The sequence below is a fragment of the Bactrocera dorsalis genome, chromosome 4 (genome assembly GCF_023373825.1).
Source record: "Bactrocera dorsalis isolate Fly_Bdor chromosome 4, ASM2337382v1, whole genome shotgun sequence".
Taxonomy (NCBI): domain Eukaryota; kingdom Metazoa; phylum Arthropoda; class Insecta; order Diptera; family Tephritidae; genus Bactrocera; species Bactrocera dorsalis.
This window is the reverse complement of record NC_064306.1, coordinates 50,792,429-50,817,892: the sequence shown is the minus strand read 5'-3', so window position 1 is coordinate 50,817,892 and position 25,464 is coordinate 50,792,429. Positions and strand designations below refer to the sequence as shown.

Genomic DNA, 25,464 nt, shown 5'->3' with positions numbered 1-25,464 from the left:
ATGTTTTTTGTGCTTTGTAAAAATTGCCTGATAGATATGAATTGCCGTGAGCTAATTCTCTAAGTTGTATTTCTCTATATTATCCAATATAATTTCATGAATTTTCACGAATTTTTCTGATGTTTCTGGCTCAAGTAAAATACTTTTCAGCCCATGTACTAAGATTTCGTTGACTTAAGTGACTACCCTCGCATTTTTTAAGGCTTTATATATCATAAATATAGTATATGTGCATATAAATACATATGTATATACCATATATATATGTATATACGTATGAAGGAAAAAATATTAAACGCGATTCTTTAATGCCATCGGTCGCATCTCACATCCAATTTTGCCTGACATAGTTTTGCTATACAGACCTTTATTTATACATTTCTATGTACATACCTATGTGTATATGTACAATGTACATACATACATATCTCCTTATCTATACAAATAAAATATATAAAAACTATATTCTTTTTGTATCAAAAATAGTTGGCCATGAAACTGTATAAAAATACTGCATCACAAACGTCTGCTTTCAATTGATATCCAACTTAATTGACGAATATCGACACCGAGACAATGAAATTCTACAGAAACAGGTCGTCTAGTGTTTTCGGTCCACAAAAAGCATATACTATATACATATATGTATGTATGTACATACATTTTTTTATTTTTTTATTTATGTTACACTTTATTATTTATCTTAGATTTTCGCAAGATTTTGTGTTGTTAGTAAAATTTCGTAATGCGACCCAGGATATAGTGATATCCCAGGAAACTGTGAAGCAGTGGAATTGACCAGATCTGATACCTCCCTACAATTGTACTCCGAAAGCAGCGAATTTCTATTCTTCTGGCTACTTGTAAGTATCTAGTCGACATATATGTTATACATACATTTAGCTGAGCCTCGGTGGACTTAATCCCTGACTAGCTCAATAAGTAGGCAAACGTGGCTTGAATGGAATATGGTCCGCACAAACCGACTATTACATTTTAAAAGGAATGATATATAAACCCTACAATCGTTAGCATAAACTTACATAAAGTTGAAATCATGAAGAATTTTTCTATTACTATTTTAACGTGAAAACATCTCTTTTCTACACAATTACAATTGCAAAGCTTTTGAGCTTTTAATAGTTAACTTAATAAGCTCCTGTTATTTATATAACATTTTACAATTTATATACATATATATATATTTACACATTGCTCTTTATTCATTTGGCTAAGAGGTGCTAATGAAAATCCCTTTAAGACCACAAATCTTAAGCAAATAAATTGAAATGAAAAGGATTCGAAAGCACAAATATTTTGTAAAATTGCCTGACACACATGCGTTTGTATTTAGGTACATATGTCATTGAACGAGCATGCACACATAACGGTAAAAAACGTATAACAAACCAGACATACTACTATTTATTCATTCACTCATCTGAGATTTTGAGTTCAAAGCACACGCATTGTTTCGAAAGATATGCACTTTTAGGCGAAAGCTCAACGCCAAATCCATGCAAGCCGTTTGGACAAGCACAGTTGACCTTTCTTGCATAAATATATGTGTATTTAGTATTTTTATGTTATTTAGAATAATATTTGTCGTCTGTAAATGTACGAAAATAATAAAAAATTACTTACTGATAGATATGTATCAACCGTACGTAGGTTTATTATACCCAACACGAAAAAGAATGTTTCAGCGATCATTTTTTTTTTTGCGTTTAGATTTGACACTTTACAATTATTATCTGAAATAGTCTCTCAAAACTTACTGCTAAAATACGTTTATACTCTTTAGAACTTAAATACTGTATTACGGCTTAGGTATGGAAAAAGTTAGGTTATCGTCGGCTTACAACCCTTATTTCAAGTTATTTTAGTTCAGACTATCAATTATTCACATTTGTTCTTAATAAAATATCAGTTTTATTGGTTGAAGCCTTTAAAAGTTCTCACCAAAAGATATTGTCCATACAATCCGTAATACCTGAAGGCCATTTATAATAATAAGTGCGTCTGGAAGGGATATTTTCTGCGCGAATGGAAAAATGCTAGGTCGTTCCTCTCCTGAAGACCGCTGATAAGATCAGGAGCGATTCCCGTCCTCATTGGGCATGAGTCTCCTTCCAGCACATGGAAAAGTGCTGGAAAGAGTTATGGTGGAACGGCTTCTGGTGCTAACCCGGGGTATAAGGTCGGTTAGGCAGTATGGGTTCTGTAAAGAACACTGTATTCAGAAAACATGGTTTTATATGCAGAATGAGAGAATTAGTTAAAATGTCAATATGTCCTTGGCATAGTTTTTGCAGAATGCCCGATAGAGTCGGACATTAGGGATCTGTGTGGTATGGGGATTAGCTGGACTGATAGGACATTTAGATATTAGCGGTGTGAACTCCACTAGTCGGAATGCCGAACAATTCGGGTCGTTTGCGCTTGAATTTTTTAGGCAGCGAAAGCGTTTAACTGGGTATTAGGGTTATCTTCTTGTTTAAATAATATTTGCGTGCAGCGAACTGGGTCCAACCCCTGGAAACCAGCCTATAACAGTATAGGAGCCCAATTGGCAGTAGTTTCAGCTACGATGTCTGACAGGAGACTTTATTTTGGTACCACAGAAAGCAGGAGCTCTTGGAGTTCGCTCCAATCTGCTCATGCGGACTGGTCCCTCGGGGAGAATCAACCTGAATGCGGGAAGACACTTTGTCAGCTGAATGTGTGGAGCTGGATTGCAACCGTGTGCGAGACCCAAAGTACTTTTGATCACTTGAAAATAAACTAGTTTCTAATTAAACTTAAACCTGTTACATTGGAACTAGTTTGTAATTTTTACCAACGATTTTATATTATATATCGAAACTAAAGAACATCATTTATCTAAAAAAAATAAATATTGACCATTGAAAATGAAGCAGTTCAGCTGAAAACCGCACAAAAGCCTGCCAATTATAGTATACAAGTAACTCTAACTAGCCCTGAACTAGTTACATGCAAGCTACTTCAATTATTTTTCCAATTTGATATTAAAAATCGAAAATATATAAATAAAATGTATATTTTTCCTACTCTGTAGGGTATACACGTCAGTACTTTGTCTGATTGCAGCTCTCCTTCCCAGTGACAAATGACATTTAAACGCTCTTTGTATTAGTGTTGCAGCTTGCTCGGATTTCTTGCTGCTGCTGCTGCTGGTACTACAGCGTCCTTCCACACTTATGTGGTCATTTTAAGTTTTCATTTCATTTGATTTGACACCATAAAAGTGGAATTGCTTTTAAGTCTCGTCGTACGAAATTCATATGTGAAGGATTTTTGCGGATGAAATAGAGCTCTTTTGTCCATCACTCTGTTGGCTTGCTTGTTTGTTTGGCACAAAGGTTGATGGCTCTTTACAGTTAGAGAAGAACCGCAACTATGTTCATGAGAGCAACAATCAAGGGTCGTGCAATCACAAACATATGCTTATGTATGTGTGTTTTTGAAACATATCCGAGGTTGGGTGGAGTTTCATAATGCTTTATTATGCTATAACCTCGTTTCTATTTTACTTGTAATACAATAAAAGATGAATTTTACAGTTATTTGTCTGTTTTTAATTTTGCTATATAGTTTATTAATATATTTTATTACGATAACTTGATGCGTGAGAAAGGTTTTGTAACGTCAGATGTTGGTACTGATAATGGAATTATATCGGGAAGAGGTGCGGTTGCAAGCCGATTTTGCTCATTTATTAAGTTTGAAATTATGTTTTATTGATTGTTTTATGTTACTGCACTTGATTGAATATTATTATATAGTTTCAGTGATGAAATTTAGTTAAAAATGTAAGGTGGTCTACTGAATCCTCAAATTTTTTGAGTAGTTTCTAATATCTCATGATCGTGGCTCGATGCGATGGTGCATTATCGTCGTGTAAAATCCATGCTCCAATGCTTCTCCCACAATTCTGGCCGCTTTCGACGGATGTTCACCTTTTGTTCCTTCGGAACAATTTCATGATGTACTAAACTACGAATATTGAAAAAAGACAATGAGCATCTCCTTGTTGACTTGTTTGCATGTCAAACTCATAAATCCATGTCTCATCTCTCAATGAATGTGGGATCGGAATTCGCACGATCAAGCATGTCTAAAAAGACCTGTTTACGGCATTATTTTTGAAAAAAGTTCAGCTTTAACGGGATGAGTCGAGCAAGAATGCGTTTAATAGTCAAAATGTTCACCAAAAACATTCGAGCGGCCTCACGAGAGATTTGGAGCTCTCTTGCCATCTGTCTAACACTTGCCTGACGATTTTCAAGCACTATATCCTCCAATTTTTTTTTATATGGCTTTTGCTTTTGATAAAACTGATGATAACAGATCGCGAACTCAATTTTGTTCAGCGATGAAGCCCATTTCTGGCTCAATGGCTATGTAAACAAGCAAAATTGCCGTATTTGAGACCAAGAGAATTCTGAAGACTCTCCAGAGCTGCCATTTCATCTAGAAAAAAAACGGTTTGTGGGCCAGTGGTCCATATTTCTGCAAAAATGATGCCTGTGAAAATCTTCAATGGTAATCGTTGGCGCGCCACGATAACCGACTAATTGATGCGAAAAATTGAAGCTCGTGATCTCGGCGACATTCGGTTTCAACAAGACGGCGCCACTTCCCACACATCGCATCAAATAATGGGTTTATGGAGAGAATGCTTCGATGAGCAGATAGTTTCATGTTTTGGGCTGGTCCATTGGCCACCAAGATCGTGTGATATCAGCCCGTTAGACTTTCTTCTGTAGGGATATGTAAAGTCTAAAGTCTATGCGGACAATTTCACTTCGATTCATTCTTTAGAGCAAAAAATCATGCGTGTCATTCGCCAGTTACCAGTCGAAAAGCTCGAACGAGTCATCTAAAATTGGACTCAACGAATGGACCATATGAGATGTAGCCACGGCCAACATTTGAAAGAGATAATCTTCGAATAATAAATACCAAAGAATGTAATAAACATTCCTCATTAGATATGAAGTTTCTGTGCTTTTTCTTTAAAATGGTAGGGAACCTCGAAATGGATCACTTTTTATAAGTATAAATAAAATGTTTAAGGCATCGCTAAACAAAATCGACTAAATTGTTTTCGAAGCTCAATTTGAACGACTTAAAGTTCTTCTAAATTTTTTTTTCTAAAATTTAAGTACCATTTTTTACTCGTTTCGTATAACTTGTCAAGTACGATTACAGGCATACATAATCATTAAAAATCACTTAAGCAAGCAAAGCACATGCACACATGGAGTCATGTGTAGAAGTTCACGCAAGTGAGGAAAGTTCTCTGATCGCCATTCACTTGGGAGTGGCCAGAAACGATTCTTTTGCATATGACTCAAGCAGCTCACGACTTCCGGTCTTTGACCAAGTATCCTCTGGGTAGCCTAAGAACATCCGTTTGAAGGCGAGCTAACGTGAGAAGGCGAAACATCCCCTGCATAGGGTTGTGCGCTGGGTTTGGGACCCGCCACGTAAAAAAACACCCCCAGCGAATATTAACAACAAGCCTCGGATGAGTGACCCCCCTTTTGATGACGACCATGGCAAACGAAATAAGGACTACGAATTGAGGGCATGCACCTGGAATGTCCGGTCCCTTAATTGGGAAGGTGCCGCTGCCCAGCTGGTTGATGTCCTCGTGAAAATAAAGGCTGACATCACCGCCGTCCAAGAAATGCGATGGACGGGACAAGGACAGAGACGAGTAGGTCCTTGTGACATTTACTACAGTGGCCATATAAAGGAGCGCAAGTTTGGTGTTGGATTCGTGGTGGGAGAGAGACTCCGTCGCCGAGTACTATCATTCACTGCGGTGAATGAACGTCTAGCCACAATCCGCATCAAAGCGAGGTTCTTCAACATATCGCTGATTTGCGCCCACGCCCCGACGGAAGAGAAGGACGATGTGACCAAAGATGACTTTTATGAGTGCTTGGAGCGCACGTATGAGAGATGCCCCCGCCACGATGTCAAAATCGTGCTTGGCGACTTTAACGCCAGGGTGGGCAAAGAAGGTATCTTTGGCACTACGGTCGGTAAATTCAGCCTCCACGACGAAACATCCCCAAATGGGTTGAGGCTGATCGACTTCGCCGGGGCCCGAAATATGGTTATCTGTAGTACTAGATTCCAGCATAAGAAGATACATCAAGCTACCTGGCTGTCTCCGGATCGAAAAACCACCAACCAGATCGATCATGTTGTGATAGACGGAAGACACGTCTCCAGTGTTTTAGATGTGCGTGCGCTCCGAGGTCCTAACATCGACTCGGACCACTATATTGTTGCAGCCAAAATTCGCACCCGCCTCTGTGCAGCAAAAAACGCACGCCAACAAACACAAGGAAGGTTCGACGTCGAGAAGCTGCAATCACAACAGACAGCCGAACGTTTTTCTACTCGGCTTGCACTCCTGCTCTCTGAGAGCACTCATCAACAATTCGGTATAAGGGAACTGTGGGACGGCATTTCAAACTCCTTACGTACAGCTGCAACCGAAACCATTGGTTTTCGGAAAGTGCAAAAGAACAGCTGGTACGACGAGGAGTGCCGTGTCGCAGCGGAGAGAAAACAGGCTGCCTACCTCGCAACGTTACGATCGACCACAACACGTGCGGGATGGGATAGATACCGAGAGTTGAAGAGGGAAGCGAGACGCATTTGCAGACAGAAGAAGAAAGAGGCCGAAATGCGTGAGTATGAACAGCTCGATAAGCTGGCCGACAGGGGTAATGCTCGAAAATTCTACGAAAAGATGCGGCGGCTTACAGAAGGTTTCAAGACCGGAGCATACTCTTGTAGAACCCCCAAAAGGTGATCTAGTTACCGATGCCCAGAGCATACTTAAATTATGGAGGGAACACTTCTCTAGCCTGCTGAATGGCAGTGAAAGCACAACACCGGGAGAAGGCGAACCCGATTCCCCAATCGATGACGATGGAGCAGACGTTCCATTACCCGACCATGAAGAAGTTCGAATAGCAATCACCCGCCTGAAGAACAACAAAGCGGCAGGGGCCGATGGATTGCCGGCCGAGCTATTCAAACACGGCGGCGAAGAACTGATAAGGAGCATGCATCAGCTTCTTTGTAAAATATGGTCGGACGAAAGCATGCCCAACGACTGGAATTTAAGTGTGCTATGCCCAATCCATAAAAAAGGAGACCCCACAATCTGCGCCAACTACCGTGGGATTAGCCTCCTCAACATCGCATATAAGGTTCTATCGAGCGTATTGTGTGAAAGATTAAAGCCCACCGTCAACGAACTGATTGGACCTTATCAGTGTGGCTTTAGACCTGGCAAATCAACAACTGACCAGATATTCACCATGCGCCAAATCTTGGAAAAGACCCGTGAAAGGAGAATCGACACACACCACCTCTTCGTCGATTTCAAAGCTGCTTTCGACAGCACGAAAAGGGGCTGCCTTTATGCCGCGATGTCTGAATTTGGTATCCCCGCAAAACTGATACGGCTGTGTAAACTGACGTTGAGCGGCACCAGAAGCTCCGTCAGAATCGGGATGAACCTCTCCGAGCCGTTCGATACCAAACGAGGTTTCAGACAAGGCGACTCCCTATCGTGCGACTTTTTCAATCTGCTGCTGGAGAAAATAGTTCGAGCTGCAGAACTTAATCGAGCGGGTACAATCTTCTATAAGAGTGTACAGCTGCTGGCGTATGCCGATGATATTGATATCATCGGCCTCAACACCCGCGCCGTTAGTTCTGCTTTCTCCAGACTGGACAAGGAAGCAAAACGAATGGGTCTGGCAGTGAACGAGGGCAAGACGAAATATCTCCTGTCATCAAACAAACAGTCGTCGCACTCGCGACTTGGCACTCACGTCACTGTTGACAGTCAAAACTTTGAAGTTGTAGATAATTTCGTCTATCTTGGAACCAGCGTAAACACCACCAACAATGTCAGCCTAGAAATCCAACGCAGGATAACTCTTGCCAACAGGTGCTACTTCGGACTGAGTAGGCAATTGAGAAGCAAAGTCCTCTCTCGACAGACAAAAACCAAACTCTATAAGTCTCTCATAATCCCCGTCCTGCTATATGGTGCAGAGGCTTGGACGATGTCAACAGCGGATGAGTCGACGTTGCGAGTTTTCGAGAGAAAAATTCTGCGAAAGATTTATGGTCCTTTGCGCGTTGGCCACGGCGAATATCGCATTCGATGGAACGATGAGCTGTACGAGATATACGACGACATTGACATAGTTCAGCGAATTAAAAGACAGCGGCTACGCTGGCTAGGTCATGTTGTCCGGATGGATGAAAACACTCCAGCTCTGAAAGTATTCGACGCAGTACCCGCCGGGGGAAGCAGAGGAAGAGGAAGACCTCCACTCCGTTGGAAGGACCAAGTGGAGAAGGACCTGGCTTCGCTTGGAATATCCAATTGGCGCCACGTAGCGAAAAGAAGAAACGACTGGCGCGCGGTTGTTAACTCGGCTATAATCGCGTAAGCGGTGTCTACGCCAATTAAGAAGAAGAAGCAAAGCACACAGATAACGTACTCGCAGTTTTACATATGGCTGTATGTCAACATGAAAATATCTGATTTAGTACATGTTCTTCCACACTCCTGCAAAATGTGTTTCCTCGAAGAAGTAGCATATATGTATGTATGTGTGCATGTAAATATATCATACATATCTCATCTTCTAACGCAGATTTACATTCAGTAGATAGCTCTTACAACTGTAGATATATATATGTACATATATATATGTCTGTCTGCCAGCAAATGTTGGAATGAAATTTAAAAAGTCAACACGAGAGCAAATTGCGTTAACAGACGCGCCTTTTTCGTGTCAAAATATTTACATTTCCAAGATCAGCGAGCGAGTAAAAAAATCAATCCTCTTGAGCGCAGCTATCTAATCAAAATCAGCAAAGTAAAGAGTTACGCACATTCATCATTTGCTTGTTTGTGCTGTGAGTCTGCAGTCAGAAGGTTAGAGTATTAGCAGTGGAAAGCGAGAGTTGATAGCAATGCAGGTTATTGCTTTAAAATTTTAAATTTAAAAGGAAAACGATAATCTGACTGTTATTAGCTAATGAGCTCTTTAATGTCGAAAGCATTATCTGAGAAATGTTTCTTCTGCCCTTAAATAAAGACAAGTAAAATGCTTGCAAGCGTTTTATAAAAGTCGTCCGTTTTAGTGACTCTTGCTGCTACTGACCTGAATAACTTAAAGTCTTCATATGGGGCGACAAATCCAAATTTCATAGAACTATGGGGAGACCATTTATGGATATATTTCGTGATTGAGGGTATATAGTACACCAGTTGTATGGATTTCTCAATATTGAAGCCAATGTTCCATTTGGTTAGCCACTATCCTAGAGCCGTCATAAACATTTACTTTAAACATGAAGATTATTAAATTGTATTAAATATATTAGTTTTTATACAGTTTAATATCATGGAGGAAAAACTTCAAATCGACCTTCCAATATCAAAACCTATTAAATTAAAAAAAAAAAAAACACATTATAAATCGTAAACGGGAGGGTGACAAGCTTGATTGCAATGTATAATACTTTAGTCAGTTCGTGTATTGAATAGACAAAACAATGTGGGCAAAGTTTCGAGAACTCTCTCTGTAGTGACTACAATGTCATGATGCTTGAGAAGCAACTCCAGGCCGATCAATCTATTTGAAGCATGTTCGTCCTCAGTGACGTTTTCATGCCGCGAAGTGTCGAAAAAGAGCGTTCGTAGCTCGCATTCATCACAGAAAGTATACAGAATATGCGAAAAAAATTATGAATTATGGAGTATAGGTCTACATAGCAGTTCTTCTACGTTTCCAATACATTAATCGGTAACTTGTTGTCTTTTGACTTCTGCTTCTGCCCCCAATGCCAGTGCCAGTGGTCAAGTTCACCTTTGAGCTTCAAATTCACGACGCTGTCATTATGACATAAAGACTTTGAATCGATCTATCAAGCAGTCAAAAAGATTTGGTTTTCAAAGCACATACTTTTTCTGGAAGCAGGAAACTCAGTTGAAATCCATCCAATATTTCTCTAGAAAAGCGCTTCTTCAAATTTTCGCCCATTGTAACAGAGGAATGGAGACTGAGATCCTGTAGTATTCTTCACAACTTCTCACGCATAAATGTTCGCGTTTAGTTTGTCTCCCGCAGATTATTGATTTTTCTTTGTCAACGCTTTGATTTCGGAACGTTACAAACAGCATATCATATATGATGCCTTTGCCAGATCGATCGATTATGGCTAATCAGCAACTTCACATAACACCATTTTACTCAATTGAGTATATAAAAGGTGAATCGAAGAAGGCTCTGATGGACGAGGGAAGAATTTTTCAAGTGCTATGATGACTGGAAAATTCGTTGGCATAAGTGTACTGCAGAAGGAGGAGATTATTTTGAAGAAGAAGAAATGGACATAAATAGTTCACCTTTTAATTTGATTACAGAAGTATTGTCTAAGGCAATAATATAGCATATAGCTGCCATAGAAACTGAATCATCGGAATGAAGTTTTCGGTTCGGTTTAGTCTTAGATTAATACTAAATTTTTCTCATTAACCTGGTATTCCTAAAGTGGAATGACGAAAAATTAACATTAGATTTGCAAAAAACGCCAAACTGTTAGAAACTGAATAAAAGAGTTGCAAAGAGAACTGATATCTAGCGTATGTTCCGTGAGAGCAATAGTTCTGAGCAACACAAAGCCTTTAGAATCTTTTATGAGAGTGTACACGTCTAGTCTATCACTGACCTATATAGAAATTAGTCATAATCTAACAGTTTTAGAGAAAATTTGTTTTACTTAGCGTTTAGAACGGTATTTTCGATCCATCCGTATGAGTCCTGGTCATCACAACGTACAAGGGTCTCTATCTATCCAAGTGGAATTATTCGTGGCCTGTTGAGAAATCAGCCTATCTACCTAACTTAGTGTTTTAGAAATGCTTAGATTCTTTCAGCTAAGAAATAGAGGAACATCTTTCTTCTCCCTTAAGACTTTTCTGCTTAAATATATTGTGCTTTTCATCAAAACACTGTGTTTTTCATTTTAAACCCTCGCGCGGGTGTGAGTGAAAATTGAAACGTTTAATACCCTGTTTGTATTCCCCAATAAATTGGCTCAACATTTATTTATATTGAAATAAAGTTCAGACTGATTTAACTTTTATAATAAATTTTTAAATTATATATTTTTTTATCATTTTGTATTTTTTATATATTTTTTCAGGAGCCAATTTACAAACTTGCTTCCGTTAGAGAAATATTTGTGGCAGCTTAAAAATAAAAACGAACATAATTTGAACCACTTTTGTAATCGTATGATTATATTTAATCATTATAATCACTGCAACAACACATATCAATTTACGGCAATTATATCAAATGTAAGTATAATAATTTTTCGTTAACATTTCAAAAGATCAGCCTGAGCACATTCTTACTAACATTACTCCATGACTATCGCACCCAAAAATTAAAATAAATAAATAACCAAATGGAGAACAATTAATTTATATCGTCTGCTTTTTTTCAATGGAAAATTTACGCATAACAAATTGCTGAGCCAACATTAGAGAAGAGAGTGAGAACAATGCGAGCGCTGGAAGAGAGAAAAATACACAATTAGTGACCGCGACAGCAATACTGACAAAAGTTTATTACTTTACCGTTATCATATCGCAGGACTCCATATGTATCTTTACATTGGTTTTTGATTCTTGGTCTTTTTCCTGAGCCTTCCACGCTACGCTACGGTCCTTCTCTTTCTCTACGTTCTTCTATTCACCTACTTACATATATACCGATGTACATATGTATTTATTCATAGCCTATTATTCGTTAATTATCGTCTTACACTTCCTAAAAGGATCTCTTGATCTTACACATCCAGAAAGGGGTATTTTATCGAAGAACACTCTTCATTCGCACTCTCAAAATTTTTTTAAATGCGTGCTATGGTTGAAACGCATTGTGTATTGGTGTTGCGGAGCCTTGCCTGCCCATTGTGATGTAGGTGACTTCTTGGTGATCGCCAGCGGCGAATTGATTTGTACGGTTACCGAACCATCCGGTTCGGGAATTTCAGGCATCGGCAGACTTAATGGCGCATCTGGCGTACTGTTGTTCGCGGCTCCAGCGGCGTTGAGTGTGGATACTTCATTCGTTGCATAACCCATTTCGCCCATTGTTTGTACCGCTGTTGAGGCGGTGTTTTGCGCGGCGCTCGCCGCCTGAGATGCCGTCGTAGGGCTTGTAGGCGTCGATGCTGCATCGCTAACGGTTTGTAAAGCCGTTGTTTCCGTATCCACTAGACCGTTTTGTTGCTGACGTGTGACACGTGCCAGATATGAGTGTTCGAACTGAGGCGTCTGATGGCGTACAGCCTGATGTGGTGATTTGTTCGACGTCGGAATCTTCATTTTGTTCTCGAACTCTTCTAAGACATGTTGACGTGCCGGTTTCTTGCCCACATTACCCAAAATGGCATTACGTTTTTCCATTTGACGCAACTGTTCGAACTGACGCATCTTACTGGCGGTCTTCATGCGTCGATATTGTTCCTGCAGTTCGGTGTTGGCGATGCCGCGCTGATTGAAACGTGACTGGAAGAGTTCCTGCGATGGCGGATGATGCCAACCGCTCATGGGATCTTGGCTTTTCGGCTTTTGTAGCGCCATTTTGTTGGAACGTGTGCGACCGAGTGCAATGCGATCTTTTATCATACTATTGACGGGCATCAGATCACGCTGTATGGCCGATGTGGTTTGTATTACATGTGCTGGTAGCGATTCCGTGGTTGCGCGTGCAGCCATGTGCTGATTTCGCGCCGATACCATGAACTTCGGCATAATCGAGTTCGTAGCGAAAGCTTTACGTTCTTTCGCTTGCGTTGCATATGTGCGTAGTAAATAGTTTAATTGCGCGGTTTGTGTAGAGGTGCGGCGTCGCTCTTCGTTGCGCCGAAAGATGCTCGCATTCGAACTGCTGGCACTCGAACCGAAGCGTCGTGAACCATAAATCTTGTAGTTGGGTGAAGATTTCAGCAATCTGCGATGTGCAGACAGATTTGCAACGGCGCCACGGCGATTATTTGCTGCCGCATTGCTGGCTAACCGTTCGCCTGCGGGGTTAACACCAGTCCCTCCACTAGCACCGGCTGTCGCGGCAGCGCCACCCGTCCCTGTTGCATTGGACGCTGCAGCACCCTTTTTGCTGCGTGTCACATTTATACTGAGCGGTACGCGTGTGCGCTCTTGCATTTTGAGCGCACGAATGGGTCCTCTGTTCTCGGGTTTCGCTGCTGCGATTTTATTCTGGTCTGGAAGTTTACAGAAGTGAAACTTGAGTTCGTGTGGCAATGTGACCTAAGTCGTTTCATAAAATACTGTAAAGACATCTTTCTTTTCTGCACTGTTTTTTTTTTTAAATACATACGGATACTACCCCTTATCGCGGCCCTTGACTACTATATCATTTTTCTACCTCTATAACTAAGGCCTGATACTACATCGATATGGAGTAAGGAAGCTCCCTAAAATATCATTAACTTTGTAAACAGGCATCAAGGCGGAAAGTTGGCTTGGCTTCAGACAAGCCTTTAGACTTGATTGGGTGACTTCGCTTGGTGATTTTACGACCTTTGCCTTTTCTACTTCACCTTTTAAGTGAAAAATTAGTCCACAGATCTTGCAGTTGAATATTTTGTATGATCTGACTGAAGCCGTAAAGTATTAGGAAAGTAAAATAATAGGGAATCTTTGAAACAAGAACTTTTACTCAGCGGAAAGATTTGTATCGTTGAAGAAAACTGCTTAAAGACACAAAGGATAGCTTTAATATAAGGGTTGTAAAGTTTAGAATCTTTCAGTTTAGCTATTGAGGTTAGGTTATGTTTTAGGTTTTGGAGAATTTATTAGAAGATTTATGACTAAGAAACTTTGTCTGCAGATTAGCTCGATATATGAATGTTGTAAACAACCTAAATTTAATTTGGGGTCTACTACGATAGGTGGATAAGAGTTATATATTTTTTTTTTATTTTTTAGACTTCGCGAGCCGAGATCTTCTGTGATGAGCTGACTTTAACTTTCTCAGACTCTTTAATTTCTTGAGCATCAAAATTACCCGATCGGTTATCTTTTCGTTTAGTGTGAGCTTAGGTCTATATTTCGAAACCCTGGATACACTAGATAATATTTCGCTGACTTTTAATCCTCGTCAATTAACTTAAATCTAATTTAAGATGAAGTATGGTATGAGTTCGATAAGAGCTAAGGTCTATACTTCATGATGTTGGAATCACTAGGTAATATTTCGCTGACTTTTAATACTCGTTAATCAACTAAAATCTGATCTTAAAGATTTGATTATTTTCTTAACTTTAAAATAACTCACGATAACAACGGAACGGATCCGGAATCGTATCCCACAAGAAATATATTTCGAAACCCTGGATCTACTAGATAATATTCGGCTGATTTTTAAACCTCGTCAATCAACTTCAAACGAACACAAGTGAGATTATAGTATGGGTTCGGTATGAGCTCAGCTCTATACATAAAGATCTTGAAACCACTAGATAGTATTTCGTAGACTTGTAAACCCATATAACCTAATAATAACCGATCTTATAGGATCTGACCATTTCCTTACCTTTACACTAGCTTAAGAAAGCGTATAATCCATAATAGTTGGATATACATAATCGGAATGAATCTGGAATCATATCACATCTAGAGAATATGGAATGAGTTTGGTATGAGCTAAGGTCTATACTTAAAGATCCTGGACTAGTGGTTCTCTAGACGTGATATGATTACGGATAATATTTGGCTGACTCCGGAACCATATCACATTGGAAGAGTTTTTTATAAGTTCGGTATAAGCTAAGGTTTATGCTTCAAGATCCAGGAACCACTAGGTAATAATTCGCTGTGTTTTAATCCTCTTTACACAACTAAAATCTGATCTTAAAAGAACTCATTATTTTCTTAACTTTAAAATAACTCAACTGAGAGTAATCCACGACAGTTGGATCTATATAATCGGAACGGATTTGGAATCGTATCCCAAAGACCATTGGTATTAGAAATATATCCAGGTTTCACCACATTCATCAGAGCTTTTGACAGCTTTTGTCAAGCTTTTTCTGATAGAATAATGAAGACTCTGTGGCACTTGATATATCTTTCCGTAAAATTACAGTGAACTTCTGAATTAATATCACAACTTTTATCGAACACCATAACCTGGGAACCATTAAAAGTCACAAATAATGAATTAAAATGCCCAATTTTTTAAATTTTTTTCCATTAGGACCATAATCCTCTCACTCAACTCACCATTCTTGAAGTTGTTTTGCGATTGTTTGTAAATTTTTTGTATACAGGTGTTGACAATTTCAGAAGTATTCTTCGAAAGTATCCACGGCTATAGCGACAGTGACACACAGAATTTGGACGATTGCAAAAAAATCGAAATGTAGAAAAGCGCAATATATTAATTATAAAATATTTTTTCAAAAATTATATTTTTTTGCCGTGCATTATTGCTCACCTTTAATGTGATATTGCTGCGTATAATTTTGTTAATGTTGCTGCTGGTCATTTTTAATTTGATATGTTAAAAAACTATTTTTTATATAAATATTAAAAGAAAAATCACGAAAAGTATACAAATTTTCAAATATTGATTTTTTTTGAATCGATGACGAAAAATTTTCTGATTTTTCCAACCAAGCATATGTGAGATTACAAGAAATTGTACAGGTATTGTAAGGTATAATTAACCAGCACAGTAAACACACTTATGTACGTCGCTATGTGTGCATGTAAATTTTCAAATTTTCAATGCGCAGAGCAAACAAATTTTCTACTTGTATTGTTGTGCCGCATGCAATATCGTGCCGCCGCAAAGAATCTCCAAGCACAATCCAAAAACCAAAAAAAAACGAAAAATCTGTAAATTACGACAAATTTTATTGAACGTAAATATGTTTGTACACGCACAATGCGCTAATTTGAAGGAATTTAAATATAAATATCCAAATATTTGTTGATTGATTTATTGAAAGATTTATCGTAGCTTATTCAGCTATTCGGTAAATTCATTCGCATGTATTTGTGTGTATATGTGATTTTCAATAAATTGCGGTTTAGTGTGTGATTACTGACTTATAGCGTTTGCATACATGTTCATGTTTATATGTCACATTCATAAATGACATTTATCCGAGAGGAATTTTATATGTTGAAGTAATGAATGAAATTTGTCGATTTCGCATCCTTTTTTGGTGATAATATTATATTATATGCATATATGTCAAGAATGCATGCTTGAAGGTATTATCACATTCGTTTAGCTCAGGTAATCTTTTATGATTGCGGGTACCCAGTTGGAATACTACACAGAGATTTGAAATAACACATATCACGTTGTGAATATAAACTTAGGCCCCATGTAAACTGATATATGGTTTTTTGTTTACTGACTCTCGGAAAGTGTAAAAATTTCTAGAAGTATAACGAAACTTTTATCTACATATGAAATCAAAACACGAATAAAAACAATCTCCAGTAGTAGATTGAAGAAGTCGCTAGGTATCGTATGGCTCGGCTTCCCAATCCTAACGTCAGCTTACACAGCCGTATTAGCTTTGCGGGGATACCAAGTTCAGACATAGCGGTATGGAGGCAGTTCCTTTTCATGCTGTCGTAGTCGGCTATAGAATCGGTAAAGAGGTGGTGTGTGTCGATCTTACCTTTACTGGTCTTCTCTAAGATTTTGCGTATGTTAAAAATGTGGTGATAGCTGATTTGCCAGTATGATTGATAGAACCTTATATGTGATGTTGGGGAGGTTTATCCCATGGTAGTTAGGGCAGATTGTGAGGTCTTCCTTTTTGTGGATTGGGCAGAGCACAGTTAAATTCCAATCTTCGGCGTCCGACGATATTCTATAATGAATGCTCCGTTGCTCTTCTTCAAACGACTAATTGCTATTCGAACTTCTTCCTGGCCGGGTATTGGAACGTTCGCTCTATTATCATCGATCGAGGAATCAGGTTCACCATCTCCTGATGTTATGCTTTCACTGCAACTCAGCAGGGTGAAGAAGTGTTCCCTCAATAATTTAAGTAAATACGTCTCGCTTTCCTATTCAGCCCTTGGTATCTATTCCATCCCGCACGTACGTTGCGAGGTAGGAAGTCTGTTTTCTCTCTGCTGCGGCACGAAACTCCTCATCTTGCTAACTGCCTTTTCTGAGAACCAATGGTTTCGGTTGCAGTTGTACGAAAGGAGCTTGAAATGCCGTCCCACAGTTCCCCTATACTGGGTTATTGACGAGTGCTCTCAGAGAGCAGGAGTGCAAGCCGAGTAGAAAATCGTTCGGCTGTCTGTTGTGATTACAGCTTCTCGACGTCGAACCTTCCTTGTATGTATTTGTTGATGTGCGATTTTTTCTGTACAGAGGCGGGTGCGTATCTTGGCTGCAACAAGATATTGGTCCAAGTCAATGCTAAGACCTTTGAGCGCATGATCGATCTGATAAAATAATTTGACGATAAAGCATTTAAATATTGCTCTTCATCAGGTCACACGATTGGCACTCCTCAGAAGCTCTGGGTGCTTGATTGGTAAGTACTTATGCTTCTAACTTATAGTCCAAACTTGGCAAGGTAATATCTTCCTGTTCTTGTATATGATGAATAGTTTTGTTAGTGAAAATCGTATATTTGAAAGGGGAGTGGGACTGAGAATAACAACTGTTATTTGAAACCTGATCATTATCTTTTTACTCCTTTGCCGACTCTGTGTTTTATAAGGTTTGATGTTACTTCAGTCAGGAAATAATGAGACTTCACTATTTTATGTGTATTTTATTAACTGACTGGCTAATGGTCTTTATCTATCTTTTACAAAACCTTTGAGGTTCATCAGATATAGTTCTGCAATTTATCTCCCGAACTTTCAAATTGTCTTTACTTTAATAAGTTAGTTAAGTCTGACATAACTATTGTTCATACTACAGTGCTTAGCAATATGGTTGACCCTTAGAGCTTTAATGATCTTACTTTTATTTGTGAAGAATTGTATTTCTAAGGGCGCGGTTTAGTGTTTTTTATACTCTTTCTTAACATAAATTTGTTTAAGGGTTTATTATAGGCTGCCTAGAGGTCGGACCTTTGAATAGCTGCCGAAAATTCTGCGAAATCAAAAGATTTGTTGGTCGGATATAAATATGAATTGATTTGAGAAAGTGATATATGTTTTGTACAGAATACCAATTCGGTATATTTTCCATAAAATTCAACGGAAATGAATCCTAAAATTTATAAAGAAAATTTTTTAAGGATTCTTTTGCGCCTAGTTCTTGTGCATTAATCGAAAACATGATCTATTGCTAATGTGTGCTTATTCAATATTAGACTTGTAAGAGTGCAAGCTCGCAGAGAAATCACCAGAGAATGCAAAGTCCCAATTTCTTTCGATTAGAAGTCGGCTTTCCTATATGCATCTTGTTGTGTTCTGCCCTTGAACTTTTGGCAGCTCAGCTGATCAACAACCAGAAATTGTGCGATATCCTGTCATCCTGGTGGAATCATCTTGTAATTTCCTTCTTATTTCCGGATTTTGCCAAACTAAGACTTTGACTCACCTGGATTTTGGTGAAGCTTGCGAAATTGCTGGGATAATTGATATAAGCCGTAAGCATAAAATGCTTCGTTGACCGATGAGGATTTGGTGATCCACTTTTATGAGTTTATGAATAACACAAAAGACGAAGATCTGTCCAAGTCAGATCCATCGATTAACTTAGCAACCTCTATTGTTGATAAGCGATCAAAAGTTCAGACAAACACCAAAATTAGGTTTTCTTTTGGATATCATAAGTGAACTATGGCATTTCCTACAGGGTAACATCGAAGAGTGTTAGTTATGAAAGTAGAAAAATTTGCTTTGCTTCATCTTGTATACTTGACTGATTCAGCAGCTGCTTTGCGCACTTGAAAATGCTGCAGATGGATTTTTAATGACAAATGCTGTAGAATGATGAAGAAAAGGAACAGTGGCAGCCGAAATAAGACGCTCATAATACGAAGAAGAAGTTGCTTAGGAAGTGTGCCGTAGGAAGGGTAGAGCGCTCGCGGCAGCGTACTTAGCTCAGCGCGCTTATTTTCTTGTCATCAATAATGACAGTAGCAGCAGCAGCGGTGACAGCGGCAGTGTCAGCGTGCCAGCGTGTGCATGACAAACGCCACAACAACAACAGCAGCAGTTCTAAGAAAAACGCAAGTACTAGAAAATGCATAAAATCTTGCGCTGAATGAGAATGGTGCGGATGCGGGCGCTTGATAAGCGTTTGGACGGCAAGCGCGCGATTTCCCGGAAGAAAAGCGCGCTCTCGGCAAGCAGCGATAAGCAACCGGAATATGTAGTGGCATTGCTGGCGGTTCAGAAACATGACAGAGATGCTGTGACAGCGCTAAAATGTTGTGGAAAAGCGCGAAAAAATCTTTTCTATGATAAACACAGCACAGCAGCGCATATGTTGACACAACTTATGCCAAAAAGCGTAGCGTAGCTGTCATTCTCTTCTAAGCAGCGTGAATTATGCAGCGTGTTTGGTGTGCTCCGCAGCGTTTTTCAGCGACGACATGCATTTAGCTCATGGCCACCATTTGCCACACTCGGAACTCGGAACTTAGTGTGCTTGGAATCTGCATTGGACGAAAGTGTTGTGTCGGTAAGCAAGTTGTTTATGCTAAGTGATGCGAGTGGAAGTTAGTCAGCGCAAAGTTTTAGTAAATCTAGTTTGGCGGCGGTTTGTTGTCATTAAAATTCGGGAAAGTAATTTCCGGTGTATTTATAATGAAATGAATACATAATATTCCAAAAGAGTATATTTGCTGACTTTGTGCCAGTGTTTACCAATTTGTAGACCCTGGTTTCCATTAGTAAATTTGTGTATGTTTGACAAATAAAGGATTGTAAGGTTATGGAGTGATGGCTACGAAGTCATTGAAAATGAGTCTTTTGGAAGTCTACTTAATCATAAGTATTTGAATGACACAAAGCATTTAGAAAAGTCGTGACAACAAACGAAAAATTACCTCATGCAAGTCACGCATCCACCTCTGTTAATGACGATATCTTCGTCCATCAGACAGAAGAAGAGGATGTCAGAATCTTTTATGGATAATATTTTGCGGAAAATCTTTAATGGACCGGATGAAATGGAGCAGTAACCCTAATACATAGCTGTTCCCTCAAATTTGTGCAAATCAGTTCGGAGAACTTTTTTGGAAGTAGAATCTGCTCACATCCATATCCATAGGTTGGGTTAGATGTCTGATCCCTCTATATGGCAGAAGGACCACTCTTACAGTTTAGATGAAAAACTCCTGCAATTGGATGTCTACTATCCGAAAAGCTGATGCAACTGGTATATGGTGAAATGTTCAATCTTATCGCATGAATCCCAGTCGGTGTCCGGCTAGAACTCCAACAACCATAAAAAGATCGAATTTACTGAGAGTGAAGTGTTCACTAGATTTCTTTTGATTTACCTTGCGACTGCACAGCTGATAGTAGTTGACCAACCTTTGCTTAGTCGGTCGGAGACTCAAAGATACAGTAGTGAAGCACAAGAATGCAACGGAGTTTCTACCCGTTTTCATTCTGCAGTTATACATCTTAGAGTACCTTCTAGCAAGCAAAACCGACTTGCAGTTTCTGGCAATATCGCTGTGGTCAGACACACAAATCTCTCTAATTATATACATAGAGGTACTACGCTAGAGATAAAGAGTCTATACCCTTGTATCTTCACTGGTCTTGAGCGTACAGTCAGCGAGCTCAAGCCTAATATAATGTCGCTGCCATACTATTGGAGGGAATAATCAGCACTCTGAGCGAGGCAGTGCTCCAAAATAGCAGATCTACTACTAGCAGATCAGATCAGGAAGCCTAAAACTGGAGATCGTGGATAGTCTCCGACAGTGTACTACTCCACAATATCCTTCTCGCTAAGTTTCATCTGTAGAAAAGCTCACCGCCTATCTTCTCCAGTGAGGTTTTCCCTCTTATAACTTCATAGATGGTATGTGAGCAGTGCAACAAAAGTCAGGACTAAGCTCGGCGACTTAGTAACCCATATCTATAACTTTGATAAGAAGCTCCTGCTCACTTCTCATGGTTTCGGAATAAGTTACGTTTAGTACTGCATTATTCATCTTCAAAATCTCAAAGACTTCTCGAAAATCAAGATAATAATAATTGCAATAGTTGGTCCATAGCATGTCTGTCCAAAAATTTTAGTTTTTAATTCATTGCATCCTAAAGCAATACAATTAAACTCATATATAATATTGATATATATTTTCGTATGTATATACATATGCATTTAATTTTTCCACTTTCCGCTCCACATCGCCGCGAAGCAATGAACTAGCAGCAACTCATAAATGTAGCCACCTGATGACGGGCAATTTCATTACGATGCTTATTGTCACTTTAATGGCACACGCATACACACACAGCCGGAGACACATCGTGCATACATAAGTACGCACACGGATGTGCAAATGTAATTCCACTTCTGTCAATTGCCAACACTTTACTTTATAGCTGTCATTTTTATTGTAAACAATGTTGTTATTTAATTGTTTTACTGCACACACACATAAAAATACTTGCAACACTGCAACAGCTAGTGTATATGTATTATGCAACTATATACATATATATAAGTGTACATATGTAAATTAAAGTTTTTGCGAGCGTTGCAATTGGTGTTTGCCTGTAAATTCAATTATGAATGAATTGCGTACGAGTCTGTGGTGCGTTTGTGGTGCCCGGGGCGTATACGTAACCAACAAATGAGTGACACAACATGAAAATGTGAGGGCGAGTTGGCAGCGTTTAAGTAAATACAAGGTAGATGTGGGCCATGGAAGTGCGGTCTTGAATTATTTGTGATATTTTACACTCTATGTCGGTTAGCCATTCTTTGGTATGAGAAAGGAATAAATTTTCATTGAAATATACCTCTATGTATAATATATTTATTAAACTGCTATATTATGTGTAATGTGTATGCTGCTGTGTATAAGTAAAGATTATAAATAATGGGAAAAATTGCAAAATAATGCAGGAGACTAAAGAAATTTTTAATAAGCTTGTGACATTTTTTTAGGAAATATGACTTTGAAAAAAAATTAAATTTATTTTCGTTTCTAAAAATTAAAATGTCAACCACAGGATTGGAATCTTAGCCATTTTGGAATCTCAGCATAAAGTCACGTAGAAGTTCGAAAATCTTTATATGAGGTATATGGGGGCTCAGGGAAGTACTGACCCGATTCAAGCCATTTTTGATACACAGAATAACTATTGTTAGGAAAAGATTCTGTCTGAATTTCAGTTGTATATCTCACAAATTGACTGAATTTGCATTAAATTTTGTTTATGGAATCAATTTTCTGCTGCGGATACGTTGAGGATGGTGCAGAAATCCTTTGGTGATGAGGCTATGTCTAAAAAAATGTTTACGTGTGGTATAGTGAGTTCCAAGCCGGCCGTGAACGTGTCGAAGACGAAGAGCGTCCAGGGCGACCATCAACCTCAACCGACGAAGCTCACGTTCAACAAATCAAAGATTTGGTGTTGAAAAACCGTCGATTAACAATTAGAGACCTTGCTGATGAAGTTGGCATATCGAAAGGCTCAGCCAATACCATTTTGAAGGATGTTTTGGGCCTCAAGCGCGTCAAATCTCGACTGGTACCGAAAACATTGAATTTTTTGGAAAACAGTTTGAAACGATGCTTTCCGACTACCAGGGTGTCATGAAATGCATTATAACTGGCGATGAGACTTGGATCTATACTTACGACCCCGAAACAACCGATCAATCGAGCGAATATCGTGCCAAAAGAGAGCTGAGACCAAAGAAATCGCGCCCAAGTCGCTCAAAAATCAAGGTCATGTTGACTGTTTTCTTCGATTGTCGTGGTGTTGTGCATTATGAATTCCTTCCAACCGGTCAAACAGTCAACAACGAATATTATTTGAACGTTATGTGTCGTTTGCGTAACGCTATCCGCCTAAAAAGGTCGGAATTATGGAAAGACAATTCTTGGTTTTTACACCACGATAATGCACCACCGAGGGCAGTATCGTAATTCGTAATCATTTCGCCAAAAACTCAACCCATATCGTTCCGCAACCACCGTATTCACCTGATCTGGCGCCGTGTGACTTCTGGCTGTTCACCAAGCTCAAAAGACCGCTCCGGGGACACCGTTTTTATACGATAGAGGAGTTTCAAGCCGCAGTGAAGACGGAACTGAAGGCTATCGCGGAAAGTGACTACAACCAGTGTTTCGAAGATTGGAAAATCCGTTGGCATAAGTGTATTGCATCGGGAGGGGACTACTTTGAAGGGGATGAAATTGATTTGGAAGAATAAATAAAGAATTTTCAAAATAAATACAATGTGACCTTATTTTTTGGGCACAAGTTTCTCTTTAGGTGAAAATTTTTCAAGACAGGCATTAATTATTCGAAGCCATGTGGGTGATAAGGACCTCCCATTCAAGCTCTTCGAACTCCAAGCCTCATTATTGATGTATGTGACCTTTGGTTGATTTGGCGGGACACAATTTTTCCTCGTATTGACTAAAGCTGGCCGCATCTGGGTGAATGTTTCCTTCAGACGGTCCAATCGTTGACAGTGCAGGTCAGAATTAGGACTTTGAAAGTAGGGAAGCGACATTATTTCATGTCAATCACCATAAACATATGGCAAAACCTTTCATAAATCCTGGCTTCGTCAACATTTATGCCGTTACATCGCGATGCGTTTTCTTTAGAAGGTGCCACAAGGAACCCATTTTTCAACATCAGTAACGTTATTGCGCTTCAGCAGCGTAGATGGTAATTTGGTATATGGAGCTCCTTTTTATACCCAGCCTTATTTAAATGGTTTCAAATGCTTTTCTATGCTATGCTTAGCTCCTGGGCAATGCAAATAGTGCTTAGATGATGATGGGCTTCGACGACTTCTATTATTTTATTGATATTTACGACAATTTGCCTTCCAAAGCGTGTCCTAATCGTCGGATGGGTCCGAGAAATATAAAATTGTGTATAACAGGTTGTTAATGTATAAGGACCACAAAAATTATTTAAAATTGCACCTGCCTTGTGCTTTCGGCTTTATTAAAAGAAAGCTTAGGGAGAATCTTTTCTTTACTGGTGTCCACCTTTGACCCGTACTACAATAATTCTTACTCACGCAATATTAAACCTATCTGAGAAGTTTTTAGTACAAAAACTATATTCCTAGCACCATTTAGTCTAAAGCGATCGTGCTTATTCAACATGAGATGCAGGTTTCAAATCAGAAAGCTTTTCAGTTTATATGGTGTACGAGTAAAGTCAACCACAGGGGCGAAATTAAGTTTTCGGAATTTGTAAACTTGGTTGAAACTGTACTAATATGGCGCTCCTGTACCAAAAGTGTGGCTTAATTCTTCAATATTATTATTATATATTTTTGGAAAACTTAGTTTTGTGGGTTTCGGGAATACGAAGAGAATATGGAATATGGAGAGTTTTCAAAAGCCAATGACCATTTTTTGGAGTAATATACAAAACAAAGTGGTTGATATCAACACTGTGTAATTTTTCCTCGGAATGTTAAATTGCACTAAAATTAGCTCCACTCTAATGCATATCTAATTTAGCTTAAAATATTCATTAGAAATTCTCCACAAACCTTTGCATATTTCACCACAGAATATTTCAAGTATTTCAGCAAAATCTCAAAAACCACATAAAATATTTGAATGTGACTAGATAACGGTACTTGCACAATGATTAGCCACTTAACCAAAATTAATGCGATTCAATCTAATTACATTTCTTGCCATTATTTATAGCTTATATATTTCTACGTACAATATAATTGTTATTTTAGCTTAGTTTGTGCTTGTACGTTTGTGTATGTGTGTGTTTGTGTGCATAGCTTCAATGTGCATTGTTCACTTGTTAGACGCAAGTATTGTTTTGCATGCACAATCAATTTCCAATTACCTGCACCTGATTACCTAATCAAGTGATCCATTGTGTCCGCAATGCTTTTCTTCCGCTTCCACTCGGCCATTGTCCGTCCACCAGCTTGGCATTGAAATCGCTAAATTGTTTATTCGCTGCTAGAAACCTCAATCCATTGGACCATTTGCATGCCTGAGTGCTTCTTAGCGTTCTCCTTGGTCCGTCCACCTCCGCTTGCAATGCTTAATGTCTTTCTTAATGACGCTCGGAATGTTTTCAATGCATTTTTAATCGGTCATTTGAATTTTCATTATTATTTCATTTCAATTTATATTTAATTG

General features: G+C 38.9%; 1 protein-coding gene across 1 annotated transcript; it reads right to left on the bottom strand.

Moving 5' to 3' along the window:
* Positions 1-11,358: 11,358 nt before the first annotated feature.
* Positions 11,359-16,027, bottom strand: LOC105227510 (uncharacterized). Its single transcript, XM_011206870.4, has 4 exons — positions 15,618-16,027; positions 15,404-15,491; positions 11,729-13,380; positions 11,359-11,661 (listed from the first exon to the last, which is right to left on the bottom strand). The coding sequence occupies exons 1-3, from the start codon at positions 15,666-15,668 to the stop codon at positions 11,993-11,995; spliced, it is 1,527 nt and encodes a 508-aa protein (XP_011205172.2). The 5' UTR covers positions 15,669-16,027; the 3' UTR covers positions 11,359-11,661; positions 11,729-11,992.
* Between the last annotated feature and the right edge of the window lie 9,437 nt (positions 16,028-25,464).

Coding starts and splice junctions, on each gene's coding strand:
- LOC105227510 (XM_011206870.4), bottom strand. CDS start 15,668: ATGACCAGCAGCAACATTAACAAAATTATACGCAGCAATATCACATTA. Junction 15,492..15,617: donor GCAGCAATATCACATTAAAG/GTGAGCAATAAT, acceptor CTGTCGCTATAG/CCGTGGATACTTTCGAAGAA. Junction 13,381..15,403: donor GCAAAACAACTTCAAGAATG/GTGAGTTGAGTG, acceptor GTAAACTTCCAG/ACCAGAATAAAATCGCAGCA.